This window comes from Pseudonaja textilis, chromosome 16, assembly GCF_049901715.1.
Source record: "Pseudonaja textilis isolate UNSWEBS1 chromosome 16, rPseTex1.2, whole genome shotgun sequence".
Taxonomy (NCBI): domain Eukaryota; kingdom Metazoa; phylum Chordata; class Lepidosauria; order Squamata; family Elapidae; genus Pseudonaja; species Pseudonaja textilis.
The window spans coordinates 9,778,389-9,793,660 of NC_142005.1; the positions used below are offsets into that span (position 1 = coordinate 9,778,389).

At 47.5% G+C, this 15,272-nt stretch overlaps 2 protein-coding genes across 6 annotated transcripts in view; both read left to right on the top strand.

Moving 5' to 3' along the window:
* The window catches only part of RORC (RAR related orphan receptor C), a 33,606-nt gene extending 26,386 nt beyond the window's left edge, over nucleotides 1-7,220 (top strand). For all 3 annotated transcript variants that reach the window (XM_087914252.1, XM_087914251.1, XM_087914250.1), the window contains 7 exons: nucleotides 404-901; nucleotides 1,154-1,275; nucleotides 1,671-1,803; nucleotides 2,548-2,655; nucleotides 3,346-3,456; nucleotides 4,187-4,296; nucleotides 5,269-7,220. In XM_087914252.1, the coding sequence (XP_087770378.1) occupies nucleotides 404-901; nucleotides 1,154-1,275; nucleotides 1,671-1,803; nucleotides 2,548-2,655; nucleotides 3,346-3,456; nucleotides 4,187-4,296; nucleotides 5,269-5,436 (1,250 nt within the window). In that variant the 3' untranslated portion in view covers nucleotides 5,437-7,220. The remainder of the gene's footprint in view (nucleotides 1-403; nucleotides 902-1,153; nucleotides 1,276-1,670; nucleotides 1,804-2,547; nucleotides 2,656-3,345; nucleotides 3,457-4,186; nucleotides 4,297-5,268) is intronic.
* Nucleotides 7,221-7,335: 115 nt separating this feature from the next.
* LINGO4 (leucine rich repeat and Ig domain containing 4) lies at nucleotides 7,336-13,088 on the top strand. Of its 3 annotated transcripts, XM_087914249.1 has the most exons (3): nucleotides 7,336-8,067; nucleotides 8,311-9,169; nucleotides 10,846-13,088. In XM_087914249.1, the coding sequence occupies exons 2-3, from the start codon at nucleotides 9,041-9,043 to the stop codon at nucleotides 12,685-12,687; spliced, it is 1,971 nt and encodes a 656-aa protein (XP_087770375.1). In that variant the 5' UTR covers nucleotides 7,336-8,067; nucleotides 8,311-9,040; the 3' UTR covers nucleotides 12,688-13,088. The 3 variants fall into 3 exon arrangements, with proteins under 3 accessions (XP_087770375.1, XP_087770374.1, XP_026575998.1); XM_087914248.1 differs by having other exon boundaries at nucleotides 7,336-9,169; XM_026720213.2 differs by lacking the exons at nucleotides 7,336-8,067; nucleotides 8,311-9,169 and adding an exon at nucleotides 9,714-10,588.
* The last annotated feature ends 2,184 nt before the right edge of the window (nucleotides 13,089-15,272 follow it).

Genomic DNA, 15,272 nt, shown 5'->3' on the forward strand with positions numbered 1-15,272 from the left:
CACATGAGGTAAATCACGTGAGGTAAATCAAACAGCAATAAACACAGAAGAAAAAGGCGGGAAAAACGAAAACTCCCCCTTTTACACCCAGAGCAACTAATCATAACATAGATTTCCTCATGCAGGAGCCCTCCAATCAATCAACCACAACTGTGTGTTCTGGCCCCTTTATTGTTCCAGCTACTAAATTAAGTATCTTAATAGTTCCCAAGTCTCATAAGATTTTGTGTTGGGAGATGTTCCCTCTGTTCGTTGCCTCACTTTGGTGGTGACACACCACAAAACAGGACAAGGGGGGAGAAGAACCAGGTTGGAGATGTTGAGGAGCTTCAGGTGACTACTGAATAAACCAAGTTGCTCATGTCCTGCATTATTTTTATCTTTAATTTGTTTTCTCTTCCAGCTGTCAAATTTGGCCGGATGTCCAAGAAGCAACGAGACAGCCTCCATGCCGAAGTCCAGAAACAGCTGCAACAGCAACAACATCAAGGCGGAGAGAGTTCCACCTTCTCCTTGGGCATGGCCGATGGTCAACTCAAGCTGGATCCTTCTCCAGATCTCCGGGAAGGCTCCCCTGCTCTCCTCACTGGACAGACCCGCCTTAGCCAGTCTCCGGATGAGACGGCGGGCTTGGCCTACTCTAACGAACTCCCCAAGGCGCAGAGCCTCCTGGGTGGAGAACAGCAGGACCTCTTCAAAAAAGGGTATAGTCCTGAAGTCATCAAGGTAGAACCCAGGACCAGCATCTATTATTCTTTGGAGACACAGGCATTGCCAGACCTCTTGTCCCCCAATGTCAGCAGAGCAGAACGGACAACAGCCAGCGAGACCCTTGACCTCTACACCAACCCGAGCTTTACCAGCTTCTTGGAGTGCCCACACCCTTCGCTGATGGAGATTGGTGAGTGAACGGAGGTTTCCAGAAAGGCTGGAAGAAATAGAAGCGTTCAGTGGATGATGGGAGTCCTCAGCGGAATAACAAGAGTCGGAAGAGACCTTGGACGTCTTCTCGTCCAAGGGGTTTTTAGCCCACGTCTCAAAATCAGGCTAAGGGAAAGCAACAGAAGTCAAGGCAGCCGAGACTAGATCCCAAAGCCGCTTCTGTGGGGTTCTGATTGCTCATACGGGACCACCTTGTTGTCTTCTCCTGCAGAGCACTTGACCCAGAATGTCCTCAAGTCCTATCGGGAGACCTGTCAACTCCGCTTGGAAGACCTCCACTTGCTGAGGTGGGAGACCTTCACCCGAGAAGAAATTGGGAGCTACCAGAAGAAGGTAAGATGGGGGGGGCACCCACTCTCAGAGAGGAAGACCCCCAACTTAAAGTTCTGTTGGAGGAGGAGGAGGAGGAGGAAGAGGAGTGTGGGGGGTCCTGAGCTGGGTGGGTTTTCTTGCAGACGTTTCATGACCCAGCTGGGTAACATCATCAATGGTAGAGGGGAGAGGGATTTAGGAGGAGGAGGAAGAAGAGGAGGAGGAATGTGGGGTCCTTGGTGCTCTCTGAACTTGGTTGTTTTCTTGTAGACATTTCATTACCCAACTGGGGAACGTCTTCAATGCTACTTCCTCTGGATCTTTACTCCCTTCTGTTTTCTCACAATCCACCCAAACTTCTTCTTCATCATCCTCTCTCTCTCTCTCTCTCTCCCTCCCTCCTTCTGTCCCATTAGACTATGGAGGAGATGTGGGAACGTTGCGCCTGCCGCATCACGGAAGCCATCCAGTACGTGGTGGAGTTCGCCAAGCGAATGGGGGCCTTCATGGACCTCTGCCAGAACGACCAGATTGTGCTTCTCAAAGCAGGTAAGGGGTGCGATGCAGTGGTGGGATTCCATGTTTTTTTTTACTACCGGTTCTGTGGGCGTGGCTTGGTGGGCGTGGTGAGACTTAGTGGGCGTGGCAGGGGAAGGAAACTTCAAGATCCCCGTTTCCCTCCCCACCCCACTAACCTGCTTTCCAGCTCCGTTCTCCTGTGCAGGGCAACACAAGACCCAGTCAATCAGCTGGGACTCAATGGGAGGCAGAGAAGAGATGGGGTTGGTGGGGGCCAGTCAGAGGTGGGATTGGCCGGTTCTCCCAACTACTCAACATTTCTGCTACCGGTTCTTCAGAACCAGTGCCAACTGGCTGAATCCCGCCTCGGGTGCGATGCCACACACAATTCACACAATTGTGGAGAACAAACGATACTTCCTTTTATTGTGTGATTATTATTTTTTTAAGGGCCGCCTTTATGCCGGGCATCCGAGATTCACATATTTCCTGTTTTTTTCCTACGTCGTTGCGTTTGGCTTTGCACTTCATGTTTTCAATTTCCTTCTCCCCTCCCGTGTTGTTGTTTAGTAACCCAACTAGAGAACTTCTGATTGACTGGATTAGAAGTGTGAGGAAATTCCTAAAATTGTTCCTGTCCCAAAGACAGGAGAGACCAGGACAGCGGTAGAGGGGTGCAGAATGTACCCGTTTTGGTCTGAGCTGAGGTTGCACCCCCCCCCCCCAAAAAGGAGGGGTTGGCCATGCTAACATTATCTTCTCCCCTCGCTTCAGGTGCCATGGAGGTCGTTCTGGTGAGGATGTGCCGAGCGTTCAATTCCGAGAACCGGACAGTATTCTTTGAGGGCAAATATGCTGGCCCAGAAGTCTTCAAATCTCTGGGTACGAGAGCGTCCTTCTACCTCTTGCGCCAAGAAAGGTGGAATCCCCTCTAGATTCGGGCCGGGGTCTAAAGTAGGGCGTAGAAAGGGGTCTTGCAAGATGTTTTGGTGACAGGGTGGAGTCCTGCTACTTGAGTGGGTTTGAGGAATGTCAACTGACCACGAGAGGTGGTTGCAACTCCAGGAGTTGATTTCCAAGATACATCTAACTTCCCCAAAGGGGAACGTGAAATTGTTATATCCTTCCTCCTGCTCTTTCTCCTCCTCATCCCATCTTCTTCCTTCTCCTCTTCTTCCTCTTCTCTTTCTCCTTCTCTGTCTCTTCCTTTCTCCTCATCCTATTGTCCTCCTCTTCCTTCTTCTCTTCCTTCTCCTTGTCCTATCTTCCTCCTCCTCTCCTCCTCCTCTTCCTCTGCTTCTTCCTCTTCTCTTTTTCCTTCTCTATCTCCTCCTCTTTCTTATCCTCATCCTATCTTCCTCCTCTTCCTTCTCCTTCTCCTCTTCCTCATCCTATCTTCATCCTTTTCTCTTCCTCCTCCACTGTCCTTCTCTGTCTCCTCTGTTCTCTTCTCCTTCTCTTCCTCCTCTTCTTCCTTCCCCTCTTCCTTTTCTCCTACTTCTCCTTCTTTGTCTCCTGCTCCTCCTCCTCTTTTGTGGGATCATGTGAACAACGAGTCTTCCTTTTTCTCAGGTTGCAATGAACTGATCAACTCCATCTTCGATTTCACACACAGCCTGTGTTCGCTCCACTTCTCCGAGAACGAAATTGCTCTCTTCACAGCCCTGGTGCTGATCAACGCAAGTAAGACCGAGGTTTCTGGTTGTGGAGTTAAACTCTGGCCCTCTTGCAATTCCTTGCTGTGGTTTGAGGAGGTTGTGGCTTCTTTAGTGGAAGAGAATACAAAATTGGGTGGCGGTTTTTGGCCTTTCCCCCCACATAACTGTATCTACAAATGTCTTGTGTTTTCACTCGTCTCAAAAAAAAAAAAAAGCAAAAAGAATTTACACAAGAGCTGGAAAGAGCTGGTTGGATTGACCAGCTGATCCTATAACCCAGCTTCAAATCAAAGCATTCATTTAAACCAGCGCTGAAGAACAGACGGGTTAAAAGACTCGGTCGCTGCACCGTCTAAATTATTCGCAGGCCTGAGAAAGTTTAAAAGAAGAATTAAAAAGTCAGACGTTTGCTTAAAGTCAAGCAGCTGCTCCAGGAAAGCCGTGGCAAAATCAGGCCGCCTCGAAACCTCGATTTTGGGGATCTACCTAGTTTGAAGGTTTTTTATTTGCATAGCTTTAAAAGCAGAGGCCTCCACACTTGGCAGCTTTAAGACTTGTAGGTTTCAACTCCAGCTATGCTGGCTGGAGAATTCTGGGAGTGGTTGCCTTTTTATCATCTCCAAGCTGCCAAGAGTCACCTGATCCGGAACGTGGGAAGCATATAAATTTAATAAATCAAAGGGCTGCACCCAAGCCTTGTTTTGCTTCTGCAAATGGAGTGAGGCCCCAGTAGGTCTTCTCTCTCCCTTTTGCAGATCGCCCGTGGCTGCAAGAGAAAAGCAAGGTGGCCTATTTGCAGAACAACCTTGAAGTGGCCTTCAAACAGATGTTGCAGAAAAATAACCGAGAAGGCATCTTGGCAAAGGTGAGTGTATCTGCCAGGGCTTCGAAGAGAGGAGTTAAACAAGAGTTGGAAGGGACCTTCTAATCCAACCATTCAGACAAATGGCTGTCCAATATTTTCATTAAAAAAAAAAACCCTGGTTATGAAGCACCTACAACTTCTGAAGGCAACTTTGTTCCACCGGTTAATTGTTCTCACTGTTCGGAAATTTCTCCTTAGTTCTGGGTTGCTTCTCTCCTTGATTAATTTCCATCCGTTGTTTCTTGTCTTGTTTTCTGGTGCTCATCCAATTTATTTATTTACCTTGTCAAACATGTACAAGATAAGCAGTGTAGGTATGAACACAAACAAGAACCAAGGGAGTAAATGCTAGATAAACGGGGATAGTAAGACAGGGGGGGTAGGGATGCTGGTGCGCTTATACACGCCCCCTTTAAGGACCTCTTAGAAATGGGGTGAGGTCCACGGTAGACAGTTTGAGGTTGAAACTGCGAGGGGTTGAGGCTGTAACCACGGAGTCGGGTAGGGCGTTCCAGGCGTTGACCACTCTAGGGCTGGAGTCGTATTTTCTGCCATCGCGTTTGAAGCGGTTTTCTGTGAGGTTGTATCAGTTATTTGCCCGTGTGTTATTATGATTGAGGCTGAAGAAGTCGTTGACGGGAAAGATGTTGTAGCGGACAATTTTGTGTACTAGGCTTAGATCGGATTTGCCGGCAGGAATAGCCAACACCCCCCAAAAGACAAGGAGATTCAAGCCGGTCCAATGAGTATAAAGATTCGTGGCAAGCTTAAGTTCTCTGTGAGAATCGGGCCAACTGACGGCTAAGGGAAAAGAGCGGGAGATAAGAAAGGAATTCAAGATAGGCTGGACTTAGATATCTCTTGTGGGCGTGCAGGGATTCGCTCAGCCTGGTCGTCTCCTACAATGGGTCACCTTCCAGGTGAGCCAGACCAGGTGAGATGATCTCATTCTCTCCCGCTTTCTCTTTCCAGTTGCCGCCCAAAGGGAAGTTGCGAAGTCTCTGTTCCCAGCACGTGGAGAAGCTCCGCTCCTTTCGCCAGATGTATCCCATGGTTGTCCACGCGGTTTTCCCACCGCTGTACAAAGAGCTCTTCAGTTCAGACTCTGACCCTCTGATCCAGGGGCCCACGGGAGAGTAACCCCCTCCCCCCCCACACACAAGCTGAGGACAGGTCAGGTGTTGCCTCCCAGTCGCTGGAAGCCGGATACAAAATGAAGACTGGGATCGAGGGGAGCAGTCGACAAGTGGGCGGGGCAGGACGAGGAGTTGGTGATTGCTTGTCTGTCCTCATTTTGGGGGTGTCCCACTTCATTCTGGAGGAAAAACAGCGTCCCCACCTCAAAATGCTCCAGTTTACATTTTAAGGGTTAGCGGCCGCGGAAGCAAGAAGCAATACTGGGGGATTATGTGGCATCGACAAATCCACCGGGAGATGGTTTCACGGGAAGACAACATTGGATGTCGCTGGCAGCTTGGGCGATCCCCCCAAAAATACCTCATTTGTGCCATTTTAACGGCAAGAGACTTGGCCAAGTTCAAAAGAAATTTATATAGATATATATGTATGCATTTAGAGAAAGAGATGGACAGATGTGGCTCTCTAAGATAGATTTTTTTTTTTTTTTGCTAAGTCTGTATTTGATAACAAAGGCACCCCTCTCTGTTTTCCCCCCACCCTTCTTTCTCTTTGCCCTGTCACTTCGCCAACCAGCTTCAACTTCTGCATTTGTGCAAAAAAGTGTGCTTGTGGGGAGTACATCTCTGCACCTTGGACGCGGCTTTGCCGCCTCCGTTTAGAACCCCAATAAGTGGGTTTGCCTTATTAGCAATTTCCTCGAAGCCAACGCCCGTTTTCTTTGGAGACAGCGGTGCTAATATAAAGTTCCCTGGGTTGTTTTAAAACGCATAGAGCCGTGATGATGAACCTATGGCACGCAGGTGGCACGCAGAGCCATTTGTGCTGGCACGTGAGCCACAGGCAAACTTACTTCACTGCGCATGTGTGCCCCTCCCGGCTGATTTTCAGCCTGTTTGAGGCCTTTTGCAGCCTCCCAGAGGCTTGAAGAAAGCCTTTGCAGGCCGAAAAATAGGCCCATTTCATCACTTCCTGTATTTACAGAAATACCGGAAGTGACGAAATGGGCCCATTTTTCGGCCTGCAAAGCCTGCAGAAGCTTTCCTCAAGCCTCAAATGAGCCAAAAATCAGCTGGGAGGTGCAGTGCAGGTAGGGGCCTTAGGGAAGCCGCCTGGGTGAAGCAGTAAGCGAGGGGAATCCCGTCACAGCTGATCGTAGAAACAGCTGGTTGTTGGGAGGGGAAAAAGAAATACCTTAAGGGGTGACTGGGGGTGGGGTGAGCAAGCATTAGGCGGGTGGGGCAAGCAAGCGAGTGGCGACCAGGTGACTGGGTCAGGGTGTGGCCAGCCAGAAGTTACTACCAGTTTGCCGACCCACACCAAATCCTTGCTACCGGTTCACATGAACCGGTGTGAACCGGTTGAATGCCACCTCTGTGCAAAACAATCCATGTTGGTTTGATATTTAAAATCCTTGCAAATGGTTCATCTTTGCAGGACTAAGTTTAAGACACTCTTAGCTTTTCCGCCCATGACTTGTCGAGATGACGCCACTGTCCACTTGCACAGAAAAATCCACGACATTGTATCGGATGTTCGTGGATTTAACTCGAGCCCTTTCTTCTATTCTTCTAATCTTTTCCTTGGTGGGTTTTTTTTTTAATGGTTTGGAATATTTAAAGAACGGGAGGGAGGGGAGGCCATGTAAATACTGGTTGAAAAAGTTTTATTTTTTATTTCTAAAACTAAAGAAGTTGGTCTTTAAGAAAGCGTACGCTGGAAACCGTTTAGTCTACTTTTTAATTTAATTAAACCACGGTGCATATTGGTACGATGGTTGGATTTTATTTGCTGGCTGGCTCTCTTTATTTCTGTTATTGCTGCGATAATTGTTTTACGAGTTTTCAGGTGGGAAGGTAACCGCTGAATGTTTGAAAGGTGACAGATCAAATCCACATAAGGGGTAGTTCCTATTTTCTGATCTATGGTTCTGGCAAACCATCTTTCAATTATTTTGATATCCATTTGTGAGCTTTGGAAGAAGTTGCTGAGATGGTCAGGATTCAGTGATCACCTTGACATCACTACAAATTAAATCTCAGAAATGGATGCTTCTTGACTTTAAGGGACATGCAGATTATAATTTTTTTCTCCAGCCCAGAAGGTAACCAGGACATCAGGGGCAAAGTTGGAGCTAATAAAGGGACTCCCACAAATTATCTGACTGGGTTGCCTTTGTGCCACACCCGTTGGGGTCATCACAACAGCCTATAAACCCTTCGCCTCTCGGTCAGAGAAACGGTAGCCATCAACAGCTCTTTTTCTCCAGGGATTTTATTTTATTTTTAATGGGGTCCCATTCATGGGCTTCCCAGCATGGAAAGCCTCCCCCTAAGTTGGGAACGGGAGGGCCGAGTTTTGACCTTGCACCTTCGATCCAATCGATACATTTCAAAGCGCTTTATTTGTTGGGTTGCCGGAATGAAAATTGGCGGCAGCTTCAGTTTGTGAGAGTGTGAGTGTGTGTGTGTGTGTGTTGTTGCTTTGCTGCTGTGTGTGCCAAGCAGCAGTTAAAAAAAAAAAAAAGAACCCAGAAGACAAATGACAAAGTGGGAAAGCGAATGTTCCCAAGGCAGGGAGGACAGAGGGACGGGAGACGGGAGACGGACTCGTAAGCGGTGAGAGCAACCCCAGGTAAGCCATTTGTTCCTTTTTCGGAGCTATTTCTGGGCTATTTGCAGGTGAGGCACCTGCCTCGGGGCGACTTCTCTTTGGAAGGAGGAAGATCCTTCCATGTGGACATTTTTATTTTGTTTGGGGAAGGAGAGAGGGATGAGCAAACGCGTTGCACACTTGCTCGTCCTCTCAAAAGAACAAGCAGGGGGTCAAGCTGAATTCACACGATCCACATTGATTTTTTTCCAACTTTCCACCCAGGTGGCTTCGGAGAGTGGACATCCCACCCAGGGCACCAAATATTCCAATCCAGGATCCTTTTGATGTCCCGGTGAGTCTGACCGTCCAATTACCAGCGGTTGGAGAGGAGGAGCCCCCCCAAAAAACCAGTGGTAAGTTCGCAAGTTTGATGGTAACTCGTTGGCGTTAAGGGCAGGCTTGGCAGGGTGAACGTAACTCAATTGGGGTCTGGCAGGCAAAAGTCCCAGGTTCGAATCCAGAAACTTGGAACCCTGAAAGCTGGATGGAGGAAGGGGGACGAAGGAAGCTAGGCTGGGTTCTGCAGAATCGAGGCTCCCTGTCGCAACCCTGCATGATTTCGGTTTGGAAAACTGAACGATAAAAGGAAACTTTAAGCCCCGTTCCCTTTTGCCGGATAATGTAACACACAAATGCACATCTCTCTCTTTTTTTTCCCCACCTTCTTTTTAAATAAACTACAGTATATAATAATGATTTCAGCCCACGCGCTGAAGGTGCCAAAGGAATGCTCTCCGCTCGATCTAAAATTATAAAATAAAAATAAATGGGTTTTTACGAGTCAGAATAGGCTGGGGGAGACTCTCTCTTTGAAAATATAATTTTATTTTATTTTATTTTTTTAAACACAGATTTTTGGAGGAGTTTTGCGCGAAGACGCAGCTCTGAGCCTTGTTCCCATCTGGTGTTCTTCTGCCCCAGATATTTGTGGGTTGTCAATTCCCACAACCAGATGGAAGACAAGGGACTTAAAGGCCACCCCTATAAGAGACCCCCCCCTTTTTTTCTAAAAAAACAAACAAACACCGGAGTTTATGAAGCTTTGAAATTTGGAGCTATTTCCAGCCATAAAACTGGCAAGGTAGGTTCAAAATATCTGATAAAATGTTCCGAAAGGTTGGAGTTCAACCGGGTTAAAATCCAACAGGTTCAAATCCAGCAGGGATTGCAAGATTTTGCACACACACACACCCCAAAAATCTCCCATTTAAGCTTTTTTCTTCTGCTGCTGCTCTTGCTGCCCCACTTTGACTGCATCAGGTTAATTAAATGTTCCTATTAAAATTCAAATTCCGAGCCAGAGACTCTGCAGGAGCTGAAAATGTGCGAGGTGCCAATTTTTGCATCACATTTTGTACTCCGTAAAAGGGTGAGGACCAAACAGGACTGTGAAGAGGAAGGAACAGCTTCAAATCCTTCTCCTGCTCCCGCAAAACCCTTCAGATTAGTTTCTTTTCACCCAGTTTCAAAGAGCAGGCGGCAGTGTGGAACCGAAAGGACATTCCATTCATATTTTCTTCAAAGACCGATTAGATGACTGAAGCTTCTGCTGCGAAAAAAATCTAATTGGAGAGCATGATTGATGACTCTGGGCTACGGACGTTTTTCGTTGGATGATATACCCCAAGGGGTGGGGTGGGGGGAAAAGCAGGATCAAGGGCGACAGGGAATTACGTATCTCAGAATTGGCTACGCCCCGGTTAGTGCCGGACGTAGAATGTTAACTTCAAATAAATCCTCTTTAGTTTTGGGAGTAGCGGCTCGAGGCTCATAATTGAATTGGAGTAACTGCCAGAATCCGGACACTGGACAGCCATTTGTCTGGAATGGGATAGGGTCGCCTACTTGAGGCGATGGTTGGGCTAGATGACCTTCGAGGCGCCTTCTGATTGTCGTTCTGTTAACCTTGGCTTAGCCTCTTTTCTATGGGATCAAAATTTCAGTCCATGGGGACATGGGAGTGCTGAGAAACGCCAAGCCCCCTAGATGTTGCCTTCTGGCCTTGAACATCCAGACTCTCCTGACCCGCCACCCCTCTTTCTCCATCTCCTGCCCCCTGCGCTGCCCCGTAGCCTCTGTCTTCTTGGCCTCTTCGTTTCTTGTTTTGCTACGGACGCCTCGGTTTTAATGCACCGGTGGGAATTTTGCCAAGGAGTTACTTAGAAGAAATTGCATTGCAGTGGCTGGCTGGGATACGGGAGCTGTCTTTGAGCATGGATGAGCGATAGAAGTCCAGTGTTGTCAGAGGCTTCCTTGCTTTGTTTTCTGGAGTTTATGGTGGTGGTGGGGCGGGTTATGTAGGCCTTCCATCCATCAGAATAGAGCTGGAAGGGGCTTCGGAGGTCTTCTAGACCAACCGCCTGCTCAGGCAGGAGACCCTGTGCCATTCCAGACAAGTGGATGTCCAGTCTTTTGTTGGAGCAGCACCTGCAACTTCTGGTGGCAAGACATTCCGCTGGTGAATTGTCGTCACTCTTAGGAAGTTGCTCCTTAATTCCAGGTGGGTTCTGTCCTGGATTAGTTTGCCCCTTTTGTTTCTTGTCCTGCCTTCAGGTTGCTTTGGGGAATGGGTGGACCTCAAAGGTTTCTCAGGTGTGGCTTACTTAGGTAAGAAAGCTCAGGGTGAAAAGAAATCCATCTTGAATGACAAATGTTCCTTTCCAGATCTTCAAAATCCAGCTTCAGTACGGTAGGTTGTCTTCTTCTTCTTCCTGTTTGTTGATGCCTTCTAACTGTCAACATCTTCGTGTTGTTTAGCTGTTGTTTCAGGAAGTTCTCGAGATGTTGAGCAGGCCCTCTTCGCTGGAACTGCCGTCCTCTTGGTTCTGGGTCTTTCTGGGGATGACCTTCTTGGTGGGATCTGGACACAGCTGTTCTTTCAAGTGCAAATGCTTGGTTCAGGAGAAGGTGGTCTTCTGCAACAGCCGGAATCTGACCACTGTGCCCATCAAGATCCCCCAGGATTCAGAATTCTTGGACTTAAGCCAAAACAGCCTTCGTACTCTACATCAGGGCATGTTCTCCCGTCTCCAAGCCCTAAAAGAGCTGGACCTGAGCTACAACATCATCTCCAACATTGAACAGGGGGCCTTCAACGGCCTTCAGAAGATCATGACCCTCCGACTAGCGGGCAACAAGTTGAAGATGGTCCCAGATGGGGTCTTCACAGGGTTGCCCAACCTCTCCGTTCTTGACATGAGGGACAACAAGATCCTCATCTTCTTGGATCATACGTTCAAAGACCTCTTCAGTCTTGGGAACCTGGACATAAGGGACAATCCTCTGGTCTTGATTTCAGGTCAGGCTTTCCGAGGCCTCCAACATCTGCGGAGGTTCACTCTGCAAAAATGCAACTTCACCAGGCTGCCAACAGAGGCCCTGTCCCACCTTCACCACCTGGTGGAGCTTCATCTCAATGTTCTCAACCTCAGGGTCCTCCACAATTATTCCTTTCAGAAACTCCATCGCTTAAAAGTTCTGGAGGTCAACCAGTGGCCTTTCTTGAAAATTCTGGAGCCTCACAGTCTTTCTGGCCTAAACCTCACTTCCTTGTACATTGTCAGATGTAACCTCCATGATGTTCCTTATAGGGCCATCAAGCACCTGGTCCATCTGCGTTTCCTTGACCTCTCTTACAATCCTATCTCAGTGATCCATGGAAGGAAGTTGCTGGATCTCTCCCGCCTCCAAGAGTTCCACCTTACGGGTGGCCGACTGGCCACCATCCAGGCCAATGCTTTTGAAGGCCTTGTCCACTTCCGTCTCCTCAACGTCTCAGCCAACCATCTCCAGACCCTTGAAGAAAAAGTCTTCCATTCGGTGGGAAACCTAGAAGTCCTTCGTCTGGACCAAAACCCCTTGGCCTGTGACTGTCGCCTCCTTTGGATCTTGAAGAGACGACAGAGGTTGAACTTTGAGGCTCAGCTGCCCATCTGTGCCACCAGCTCAGAAAAAGGAGAGAAGGTCTTCCATGACTTCTCCAGAGCTCTGGCACATCACTTTACTTGCCGGGAGTCTACGATTGAGAACAAGACCCTCCAGAAAGTGGTTGTTCATGAAGGAGAGCAGGCCAACTTGACTTGTAGCAGTGATGGAGATCCACCACCCAGTATTTCTTGGGTGAACCCTCAAAACATCACCTTGGACTCAACTGGCAAAGGGCGTTCAACCATCCTTCCTGATGGAACTCTTAAGATTCTATATGCCCTACTTGAAGACAGTGGATTGTACCGTTGTGTTGCGAGCAATGCAGCCGGCAATGATTCTATGGTAGCTTCTCTTCAAGTTCTTGTTCCTCTGTTCAACCAGTCCTTGGTCTGGAAGGACTTCGGTCTACGCAATAAAACAGCAATCTCCTCCCTCTTCTTCCTCCACACTAGCATCTGGCTGGGCATCTTAATCATCGGGGTTGTCCCCTTTCTCTGTTCTGTCCTGGTCTGCTTCTCCTTCATCTTCCTCTACAGCAGAGGCCGGGGGAACGTCACTCACCAGGTGATTCACGCTGAGACCTATCCTTCCCGAGGTTACAAGGCCATCATGGGCCAACGAAGAACCTCACCCCAAAAGCCACGAAGAAGCTCACCCAAAAAGCCGAGATGAACTTTTAAGGTTTTGTTCATCGCAGGTCTTCCAAGTTCATTCTTCTCCACCAAGAGGTCCATGCAGATAAATTGAGGGGGGCTGTTTGAGAATTGCAACCATGTCCTTGGTTCACCCTAATTCGCCGTCTTTCTCTCACCTGGAATCACAGCTAAGATTAAAGAAAAAAAACTAGCAATGGATTAAGTGAAAACTCCCTTGCAATTAAAAAAAAAACCTCAAATAACTCATCAAACTTTTTTCCCAAGGAAATGACAACCAGGGAAATAATTCTGTAATTACAATAAGAAGATATAAATGCAGATGTATCCAAAATTCAGGGACTTTGTCCACTCAGCCTGTTTATTAATAAATACGGCCCATTCTTTCTTGCACCTGAAACTTCTATTATTATTATTATTATTGTTGTTGTTGTTGTTATTATTATTATTATTATTATTATTATTATTATTATTATTCCTGAACTACCCCTGTTGGGTTGCAACCTGCAAACTTCTCTCTAATTGCATTAATCTGGGTGATTCTATATATTTTTTCCCTCCAAGTCTGTGCAGAGCAGAAATCCACTCTCTGCAGCCCAATCTGGCAGCTCCAGAGCAATTGGAAGTTTGTAGAAGTTTCTTTTTCATTAAAAAAAAGTCTAAAGGGCCTGCTGGCTGGGGGATTGTGGGAGTTGGTCCATGCATCTGGCTGGGAACTCTGCATGATGAAGTCCATGCATCTGGCTGGGGCATTTGGGGTGATAAAGTTCACCCATTGACTGGGGCATTCTGGGAGTTGAAGTCCATGCATCTGGCTGGGGAATTCTGGGAACTGAAATTCACAAATCTTAAATTTAACCGAGAAACACCGAATTAGAGGAAGAATCTCTGCTACGTGTGGAACAATAGAAATTTTGCGGACAGCCCCTTGTGTGTATTTTGGCTTTCCAGAGAGCGTGCCAAGGGTGCACGCCATCAAACTTGCCTGCATTTGGTAAGCTGCTGTTTTCCTTTTTTTTCCCGCGAGCATCAGCCGTTCGGCTGTGCTGAGAGATTAAGATTAGCTAGAAAGCAGGAAACGGTTGGCATTTCTGGCTTTCTAGCTCATCTAAAAGCAGAGCTGAACCTTCCTTAGGACCGAAGCTTCTATTTTTCAGTGCAGACTCAGGCAGCAGATGGCAGAAAAGTAGTTCTCTGAGTGAATCTCTGATTCTGTGAGCGACTCAGTCTGCCTGCCTGCTTTGCCTGCTTTTGGGTAAAAGTTGCTCTTTTTTTTATAAAAAAAATCAATATTTGCATACATGGTGTGTCGTGAGTTAATTTTGTGAGTTTGTTTGCAAGCATATTTTATGTGATAGACTCAGGCAGCAGATTGCGGAAAGGTAGATCTCTGAGTGAACCTGTGATTCTGCGAGCAACTCAATCTGCCTGCCTGCTTTGCCTGCTTTTGGGTAAAATTGGCTCTTTTTTATTAAAATAATTCAATATTTACATAAATATTTATAATATTTACATGCAAGCTACGCCCAGCCAGTCACCTGACCACCAAGCCACACACCTACACACCCACGGAACCAGTTGTTAAGAAATTTGAATCCCACCCCTGCAGGTTTCACTAAACAACCGAATGTTTGGAGGCTCAATTGCAGTCATGAAGTCTGTATTGGAGAACGGAAGCACGCCGGATTTTCAAGGAACATGCGCATTATTGGTGGTTGTTTTCTTGGAAATTTCAGCCACAGAAGAGGGTTTGAATTCTCCCATGCCAAAGAGGGGAAATGTGAGGAAGGAAAAGTCAATTTTTGCAAATGTTAAAATAATGTTACATTGAGAGAAATGAGTTGGCTTGTTTTGCGTCCATGGTGAACTAACGGATGATTGTCCCTTGCAAGGATCGGCGTTCATTCCAGCCAGCAGCTGCTTAGAAAATTGGGTGGGTGGGCTATCACCATGACGTTTCAGGAGGAAGAATGAGAGGAGGGGTCTCGAATCGAGGCTTCTGCCTGGCTTCCAAACCTCTCCCCCCCGAGAAAGGCGACGTGCTTTCAGATTGAAAACAAGCATGACACAGCAAGAGGGAATGCTGTTGATCGAGCGAGCCAGCGGTTTATTTTGGCTGAAAATCCCCCCCCCAAGCTCACCCAGGAGATGGCGAAGCCAAAAGGATGAATTTCATCCTGGGGGTCTCCCATAAGTGCTCTGCAGGAGGGGAGGAAGACGGGAAGGGGACTGAAAAAAGAGAGGGAGGGGGGGAGGAAAGGAAATTGAAAAAAGGAAAGGAAGGGAGGAAGGGGAGAAAGGGGAAAAGGAAAGGATAAAGGAGAGAGAAGGAAGAAGGGAAAGAAATGGAAGAAAAGCAGAGAAAGGAAGGAGATTTGGAGGGAGAGGAAAGAAAGGAAAGGATAATGGATAGAAAAGGAAGAAAGCAGAGGAGGAAAGGAAGGGGGGAAAGAAAAAGAAAAGGAAAAATGAGGGAAGAAAAGCAGAGGAAAGGACAAGGAGGGAAGGAAGGATAGAGCAGAAGGGGAGGGAGGGAGGAAAGGAAGGAAGGAAGGAAGGAAGGAAGGAAGGAAGGAAGGAAGGAAGGAAGGAAGGAAGGAAGAA

What these genes read in the sequence shown, in the direction of transcription:
- LINGO4 (XM_087914248.1), top strand. Translation starts at nt 9,041, where the DNA reads ATGGAAGACAAGGGACTTAAAGGCCACCCCTATAAGAGACCCCCCCCT. An exon ending in CCAGCCATAAAACTGGCAAG is followed by an intron (nt 9,170 to 10,845) that starts GTAGGTTCAAAA and finishes CGTGTTGTTTAG; the next exon opens with CTGTTGTTTCAGGAAGTTCT.